Source organism: Nestor notabilis, unplaced genomic scaffold, assembly GCF_000696875.1.
Source record: "Nestor notabilis isolate BGI_N333 unplaced genomic scaffold, ASM69687v1 scaffold7715, whole genome shotgun sequence".
In the NCBI taxonomy this organism is placed as follows: Eukaryota; Metazoa; Chordata; class Aves; order Psittaciformes; family Psittacidae; genus Nestor; species Nestor notabilis.
In genome coordinates, this window is record NW_009930561.1 from 1 (window position 1) to 8,929 (window position 8,929).

Genomic DNA, 8,929 nt, shown 5'->3' on the forward strand with positions numbered 1-8,929 from the left:
CCTCCTCCACCTCTGGATGGATTAATACATGGGAGAGAGCTGCAGACAGCTCCCAACCCCGCACGGGGAGAAATCGAGGGTGACTTTTCTATAACAAAGTTCGGGACTGTATCCAGGGGAAAGATCCTTCCTCTAATAACAGATTCAGAGAGGAATATTAATGGACTGACTCCAGTTTTGAACTTTTGCCCCGTGGTCTGTCTTTGCTCCCTTGACTCGGAGCTGGCTCCTTTCTGAACGAAGGAGGGGAGGAATGAACGTGCAGCAGTGGGAGAGGGAGGCCAGGGGAGAGCGAGAAGGCAAGAAAGAGTGGAGGAGAGAGAGAGGATGAGAGAGAAAAAGAGGGGGAAAGGGCAAGATGAAAGAAAAGAAGGAAAGGCCAGGGGAGAGCGAGAAGGCAAGAAAGAGTGGAGGAGAGAGAGAGGATGAGAGAGAAAAAGAGGGGGAAAGGGAAAGATGAAAGAAAAGAAGGAAAGAAGGAGAAGGAAAGAAGATAAAAAGAGCAAGAAGGACAGAGAGGGAAGGGAAAAGAAAAGGGATCAAAAAGAGAAAGAAGCTAAAAGAAAGAGAAGACAGCAAAGAGAAAAAACAGAAAAGAAGGAAAGATGAAGGAAAGAAGGAATGAAGAGACGTAGGTGCTGGAGGGCAGCCGTACAGGCTGGGATCTGTCCCCCCACACAGAGCCGGGGCCCCCAGGCTCCCCAGGGGAGGGACCCGGGGGCTGCAGCTCTCACCTTTGAGGCTGGAGGTGCCGACAGCAGGCACGGCAGGGCAGGAGGACTGGGCGAAGCACTTGAAGGCTGTCTGCTCGTTGGAGGACTCATCTGAGGTGGGGTTTTCCTTCTTCTGCCTCTCGTCGTACACCCGCATGGACTGCAGGGTCAGCTGCTTCCTATGGGCACACACACCCGCTGGGCGAGCAGACCCCGAGACCCCCCCGGGACCCCCATCCCTTCTCCAATCCCTCTTGAGTTCCTATTTGGGGATGACTAAGGCAGGGCTGTCTGCTCGTTGGAGGACTCATCTGAGGTGGGGTTTTCCTTCTTCTGCCTCTCGTCGTACACCCGCATGGACTGCAGGGTCAGCTGCTTCCTATGGGCACACACACCCGCTGGGCGAGCAGACCCCGAGACCCCCCCGGGACCCCCATCCCTTCTCCAATCCCTCTTGAGTTCCTATTTGGGGATGACTAAGGCAGGGGAATGAAGGGCCAAGGTCCCCTCGAGGGGGGAATGCCTTGGCTGCTAATGAGAGGAGATTTCTTGGAAGCGGTGAGCAGCTCCTCAGCAAAGGCAGATATTAAAGAGGCAGAAGGGAGAGGGAAGCATTCCCTGGAGATTAGCTTTTAAAAAGCAAGGATGTTCCAGAGATATGAGCCATCTTAATGGTTGCTAAGATTGCTAGGAAGTGGTTATTTTGTTAGGCACTTTATGTAATCTTTTCACCAACAATTAACCCGGAGTAAAAATCTATTTATATTTAGAGAGAAATTAGAAATCATTTCCGTCCTGTGGCTCCAGCGTTGGCTTTATTTTCACACTGGCGGACACTAGGAGCTGGCATGTGTGTGTGTGTGTGTGTGCACTGGGCTCAGGGCTAAGCGGGGAGAAAGGCCTCTTGTTTTACATTACATTTCCAACCCTCCTTTTTTCTGGGGGAATGGGGGGTGGTAGTGGTGGTAAAAAAGAGGAATAAATAGATTTATTCATTATCTAAACTCGGCTGCAAATGGATAAAATAAAAACAAATAAGGACATATGCCCCATCAAAGGGAAAAAAAAAATCATCCTTTTCTCTATTTTTCCCATGATTAAAAATGAAATTCTTCAGTCCATTAAAACGAGTCCTGTCCATCTGTCTACCTGAGGCACAAACTGCATCCTGCTGCTTTCAGTAAAAAAAAAATAGAGATTCTTCCATCACTAATTACTTCCATATTCACGAGATACCTCTGTCACAACAGTTTATTTATATGTTTCTCCTCCACATATTAGTCTTTCTGACATAGTCCCCGGGAAAACACCAGAGGTGGAACCAGCAATCAGCTCTGCCCTCACTTCTCCCTCTTTCCCAGTCCCACATACAAACTATAATGCAATATTCCCTCTCAAAAATTTAAGGGAAACTTCTTTTGCCGATGATATCTGCTTAATGTACCACCAGCAGTGTGGCCAGCCATTCCCTGCACCGTGGAAAAAAAAAAAAAAAAAAAAAAAAAAACCAACATGGAAAGCAGGAAAGAATTCCCATGCAATCAGCTTGGCATTATTAACGCCAAGATCCTTATGAATTTTGGCGGGGGGGATGTGTGGTTTGGAGACAAGGCGAAGTGATTTTGACCTCTGCTCGAGTTCTGAGCTTTACCCACAAAACCCCAACAAGGAGCCTCTTTATGATCTATCCGGACTCACCTTTTTTCCCTCCTTCCATTCCCGGTGTCCCGAAAACCTTTGGCAAAGGGATTGTTGTCAATTTTTAATTGAGTGATCTACGGGATGAAGAGAAAGGAGAAAAAAAAATAATAAAAAAAAATGGTAGGGGGTTGGGACAGAAATAAGGAAATTTTGGATTAAAAAACAGCAGCAAAAAGACCCCTCTCCCCAGTTTCGCCAGTGCCTGCAGGATCCCGGCAGGAGCAGGACTGGTAGGAGTAAAGATCCCTGGTTTTGGTGTGAATCTCTATTTTCCCTAGCCAGTTTGGACACAGTGCATCTCCAGCTCCGTGTCAGGGCTGGCCAATGACCCCGGGCTGCGGTGGCAATGAAAGAGCCCCGTGTTGCTGCCACCGCATCAGAATTAATTGAGCCGTGCAATGCGATCCATGCAAGTTATGCCTGTGCTTAAAACTCTTTAAATGCCATAATTAAACCGCAAAGGAATCATGCCCACCCCATCCCCCGTGCTATAATAAAATACTTTATATAATCGCATTATGCTCCGCGTGTGCGTTGGGGCACTGGGGGTGCCAGGAGCCAGTTGATTTTTGGGGGCAGGGGGTTGGTAGTATATAAGTTTTTTGGTAGATGCTTAGGGTTTTCCTCAGGATTCAGGAAACGACTGTTCCTTCATGAGTTTGGTGGGATTGGGGTGGGGGGTGGGGGTGTGCAGGACACCCCATACCCCCGCATACAATGAGCAGAAGCTGATTCAAAGCCCGGCTGGGGCTTCCGTGGCCATAATGCAATAAGGACAACGGGAACCGGGATGCTTTACTCCCGGTCCCGGACCAAGCTGGAAGCATCGCAATCCCCCCAGTTTGAGGGCAGATCAGGATGCCGAAAAGCAAATCCCTGTCTGCAGCTGAGCACTGGGAAGGACCGTTCCCCAGTCACCTCGTTATCCCCCCGCTTCCCCCCGGGATCAGCAAAGAGCAGGAAAACCCACTGCTAAAACCCAGCAGGACTTTTAATACAGGTGATCCCGGCCGTGCCTTCCGACCGGCCGGCGAGCACTCCTGCCACTCCTGCACGCCGCTTTCCAGGCGATTTCATGGCAATCAGACAAATATGCTCATTTCTGTCCTTCAACCAAGCCGGCCCCAGCTGATATACCAGGGTGAAAAGCCCTGCTGATAAGTCCCAAAGCAAAGTCTACTCTCTGTACACACATTTTCTTTCCATTTCCTTGCAAGCGCCCAGCAGCAGAAAGAGAGGAAAATAAGCTAAGCCCCAAGGGAAAAGTGGCCTTTTGGAAACCGAGGATAGAAAGGACAGATTCCCCCCTCTTCACCTTTTAGTTTTTAATAGTGAAAGATGTGAAGGGGCGGAGAGAGGGACGGGGAAGCTGCAGCAAGCGGGCGCTGCACATACAGACCCTCCGCGCTTAACGCACATGCATGCAAAGTTATAATTTATAGAGAGGAAAAAAAAAAATCAAAGCCCCTTTTTTGGCTCTTTCGCTTCCTTCCACTTGATTTAATTATCGTAAATTCACTATTTGCCACTCTTCCCAATATACCACCTTGGTCGCAAGCAACAATAAACCGGCAGAAATGGGAAGGCAGCGTCCGCAGAGCTGCAAAACTTTCTCACACTGGCTCTTTCAGACCTCGCAGCTAAATTCGAGCGAGATACCCCTCTCTGATCAGAGCATATTTTTGCACCACAAAAAATAATAAAACACTGCAGGATGCAAGAAAAAAAATCATAATATAATAATAATAGGAACCAGACGTGCACTCCAGCCTTATTGCCAATTGCTGTTAAAGGAGCTAAAACAGCACAAAGGCCAGGAAGAATTACAAAATCTTCAGCCCCGATGCTCTCCCCCTCTGTCTTTCAACACACGGAGCCGATTCTCTTCACCCCCTCCCCTCCTCCCTCCTTTTTCCTTTTCTGGTGCATCTTAGATTAAATCCACACTGAAGGCAGCAATCCCCACCCCATCCTACCTCTTTCCACATACCGGCAAGCAGTACCGGTGAAATAAAAAGGTTAAGAGCCCTAAACGGCCCCCCCACACCCCAGACCTCCCTTTTAATTGCCTTCCCCGAGGTCAGTATTAGGAAGGTGCCCGACCCCCTCCCCCGGCGCCTTCCCAAAGTTGGATCAAGGAGATCTGGGGGGAAAAGACGAGGAGGGAATAGTGGGGGAGAAGAGCTGGATGGGCTTCGTGATTTTTAAGGGAACAATGCAGAGTAGAAGTTCTCTTAAAAGCCAAAACACGTAAACCAAATCCATTCTTAATCTCCTTACCTTATCATTCTGGTATGCGGTCACTGCGATGAATTCAGTCTCCGGGAAAACGTAGGTCCTGAACGTGCTATAGGGAAGCTTGAGAATATCGTTGGCTCGAACGATGTGGAACCGGGGCTGGTACTTGTGCATGGAGTTTAAAATGGTCTGGGTGGGGGGAAACAGCGGCCGGCGGCAAAGAGCAAAGAGGGGGGGAAGAAGACGGTCAGCAGGAGCAGCACCCCCGCCTCACACTTCCCCCCCAGCCACCGGCACTTTCTCCTCCTAATTTGCCTTCCCTCTCCTTCCTCCCCTCACTCCTCCTCCCCGCCGAGCACACTCCAAACACACACACACGCCTTGCAGCATCCAACAAAAAGCACTGACAGCTCCAGCTCGCCGGGGTTAGACTCATCCGCTGGGCCTTTCAGAGGGGAAAAGGGGACGGAAAATCCCAGCACAGCTTTTCTAGGAGAGGGGGGGAAACTATCTCGGCTCCGGCCGCAAAGTGTTTTGATTTCAAAGTGAAAGAAAGAAAAAAAGAAATACAAAATTAAAACCAAGTAAAAAAGCAGCAGCAGCAGCTACAACAGCAACACGACCACGAGAGCCTTAGCTAGGTCTAATTGCTCGCCCCAATCCACTTAAGGCCTTCTGCGAAAGGCAAAAATGTATCGTCTAATCAAATCACTGCCAGCAAATGCAATCTTCGGCACATTAGAGATCCCCCGACCGCGGCCACCACCAGCAACCCCCGGCTCCGAGGTGGAGGCTTGCCCAGGAACAGACAGAAATGGCAAGGATCGTCAGAGCACTTATCAGCAGGTTTGTTTGATTTCACTCTTAGGGTAAGTTTTTATCTCTGCACACCCGGTAAATGTAAAGGAGTGGATAGACATGAATGGGCAACTTGACCTCTGATTTTGGTCCCTGTTTATTTTCACTCCGGCTTGCTTTACATTATCCAGATTAATATATATTTAAATGTTTGCGTACTTAGGCCTTTAAGCCCTTTATACACACACACATATCATATTCCTATGCTTAAAAAGTGTGATTGACTTTATTAAAGAAAATAAAATAGATATAGAGAGTCACCATAGCTCTAAAAAATACCCAGTTGCACTATGATGGGAATATACCTGTCTAAAGTTAATGGTGAATGGCATGGAGAGGTTATAGAATAAACTCGAGGGTTTCATCCTGACCTCAGCAACACTAAAAATCATGGAATAATGTAAACCGGGCAGAAGCACATCCCCTGTATGTGTGGAAAGGGGTTATTCCCTATTTCCCTGCCGCGGGAGCTGCGGGCCCGGCTCTGTCTGGAGTAGGGGGTCTGGCAGTAAGGAGGGGGTAACGGAAAGGGGAAAAGGCACTCACAAATCCGTGCTTGTCAGAGATGTTGTTAGTGAGCTTCAGCTTGTGAAAGGTGACAACTTTGGACATCCATTGTTCGCCGGTGGCCGGGCTGTCCGGGTGGATGTACATTCTCTTTGGCATTTCAGGGTCAGCTTTCCCAGCTACCATCCACCGGGAATTATGGAATTTGTACCTACAATCATCAGCCGCCACAATATCCATCAATAAAATGTATTTGGCCTTTTTATCCAGTCCAGTGCATCTCACTTTAAATGGAGGAAACATTCTAGAGGAAAGAAGGGGGTGGGGGTGGGGGGGGGGAGTTAAAGAAAAGACAAAACGAAAATAAAACATAATTAATTACAGCGTTTAAAGAAGCTCCAGATTCTCGGTAGCGTTTCTACCAAGCAATCGCTTCAGCTCGAAGCAGTAGAAAAATCGTGTGTGTGTCCCAGCAAAAAGCCTCCCCCACCCTCATCCACAGAGATACGGTTGCTCAAACGCCTCAAAGTTTCAGGAGAAAATGGTCCCTCGGATGGGAAGCAGAGGGGGAGAGGTCCGTGTTCCTTAGGAATCTACAGGCGCCTTCCCTCTCCCACTCCTGAACCGCAGAGCCTCAGCTGTGGCTCTTGGCTTTCCCATGATTTTCCTGCTAAACAAAGAAATGCGAACAGCTCGTACCCCGATAAAATAACTATTCCGCATTATTCTGACCCAATCCACCAGTGTGGAAGCAGAGAGGGCATGTTTTCACCTTACAGAAAAGGAGGAAAAATTAAGAAGCCCCCTCGGTTGAGGAGGACAGGGCGGTTGCAGGGCTCCCCCCCGCCGGGGATAGCCCATGGTGTGGCAGGGGGCTCCTCGCATCCCTCACCGCGCTGCCCGGTCCGGCTCCGAGCTGCAACAGGATACCACAAATTTGCTGTTTATTATATCGAGCGGTTGGCATCCAGCAATCTCAACTTAAAAGGAAACACATGACTTTGCAACATATAAGAGCGCTTAACACTGGCCGAGGCATTCGCGCAAAAACTTTTGGACCACAATTAACAAAGGAAAACTTCGGCAAAGCAGTAAAATGGGCGAGGGGATTTTTATTCTTTCCCTCTTTGCTGCTCTTAGTTTATTTTTCTTTCCCCTGAGCCTGCAACTGGTGCTCTGAAAGTAGGTGAAACTCCGCAAGGCAGATGAAGGCCATCTAAGAAGACTTTTCAGGAGTGGCTTCCTCGAGTCATTTTCCTGGCAAATTACACGCGAATTGTTTAGGAGGTTTCTAAGAGAGTCTCTTAGAAAAACACCCGGGTGCAAAGGGGGATTTTCCCCCTCCGTGTCATCACAGCGATACGTAAAGTTGTAAAAGAGCGCAGATGTCAATACAGAGAGGGATTTCAGGTGGGTAAAGATCTAAAAGGCAGAAGCGCGGAGCATGGACGCGCCGGGTGGGTTCGTTCATTCCCGGGCGAAGGTTTCACGACCGTAGGGACGAGACCTGCGGGGCCGGGACTGCTGCACGGCTTTGGCAGCTTTTTGTGATTTTCTAACTAGAATTAGGTAGCACAAATGCACGCCTAGATCCCAGCAGACAGAGGTACAAGCAAAGCAACCGATAAGCTGAGCCTATGTGCCCTCCTGCAGCTTCTGCCTCGCCAGCAGCAAGCCGCCGCTCCAAATAATTTTTCCTTCATTCTCCCTTCTTTTTCTGAAAGAAGAAAAACTACATGCAGCAAGGTTGAAATCAGGCCGGCTCCATTTCCAGCCCCAACTAATTTTCTTTCTGCTCCTAGTCTTCCCCAAGCAGCATTAAGCTACTGAAGCACGAAGGGACCCTCTTGCTGAGCAGGGCCGGTTCGTGGCAGCGAATTTCCCCGCAGTGTTGCTGCCCGAGTTGGGCTCAGATCTCCTGCTGCCTAAAACTTTCCGTAATTCCAGGTGAAAGGAGCTTTATGGAGAAAGCAGCCGGTGAAAGAGCCTTGCTCTGGAGCAGCCTGGTGGGGTGCAGGGACTGCGGGGTGAGGGAGAGGGGGTAAATAGAAGAAAGACACAACCCCCCGACCCAGACCTACCTTCCCGATTTGGTAATCACCATCTCCGTGCCTCTTTTATGGAATTGCTCCCAAAGCTCTTTGGCTTCCAGATGCACTTTTGGATCATCTTCCACCTCTTCTTCTGGCTCCAGAGTTTTTAAAGGCCTCAGATGGGCTGCTGCCTGGTGACCCAGGGAAGAAAAGGGGATACCAGTCTCTGCAGCCCCCACTAACTGATCCATGATGGGTTTAGCCAGAGCCCCGGGAAGGGAGAGAGCAGCCGCCCCGTTGGGAGGCAAAGCCAGAGCCGGGAAGAAGGGAGGCTGATGTCCCAACACAGCGCTCATGGCAAAGTCCGGTGCCCGGTGCGGTAAAAAAGGATGATAAGCCATGCTTGTCCCAGGGATTACTGGATCTCTCATCGGTATATTCATCCACTCCACTCCTCGGTCTTCCTACTGCTGGAGTAGTCCCGGAGTGGTTTCTAACAGCACATCATGAAGAAGAAAAATTAAGATAATAACAATAACAGCAAGAAAACACAAAAAAAAAAAAAACCTAAAAAAAAATATAGGGTGGGGGGAAATAAGCTTTAGACAGCACAGTACATGGGGGAGAGGCAGAACTTCTGCAGCCTACAACTTCCCGAGCCGGGGCACATCCCCAGCCCTCGGGACAGCGGATTAACAGGATTGTTCATTATTAGTCTTGCTTTTTTTGTCTTCGGTCTCTGCGGTTTGCCTTTTTTTGTGTGTGTGTGTCCTGAGTGGAAGTCCTTGCGCTGGAAAAGAAACGCCGAAGAAGGGAGGGGGGGAAAAAATCCACCGGGTTCGCTGTCTGCTCCTGTTGCCGCAGAAGGGCTGGACAAGC

General features: G+C 49.3%; 1 protein-coding gene across 1 annotated transcript; it reads right to left on the reverse strand.

Annotated features, from left to right (window-relative positions):
- Positions 1 to 734: 734 nt before the first annotated feature.
- LOC104401323 (T-box transcription factor TBX3) lies at positions 735 to 8,493 on the reverse strand (the record flags this gene model as incomplete). The annotated part of the gene is made up of 5 exons (XM_010015454.1): positions 8,099 to 8,493; positions 6,057 to 6,321; positions 4,695 to 4,841; positions 2,412 to 2,488; positions 735 to 892 (listed from the first exon to the last, which is right to left on the reverse strand). Coding segments are annotated over exons 1-5 (1,042 nt in total), but the record flags the coding sequence as incomplete, so codon positions are not given.
- Between the last annotated feature and the right edge of the window lie 436 nt (positions 8,494 to 8,929).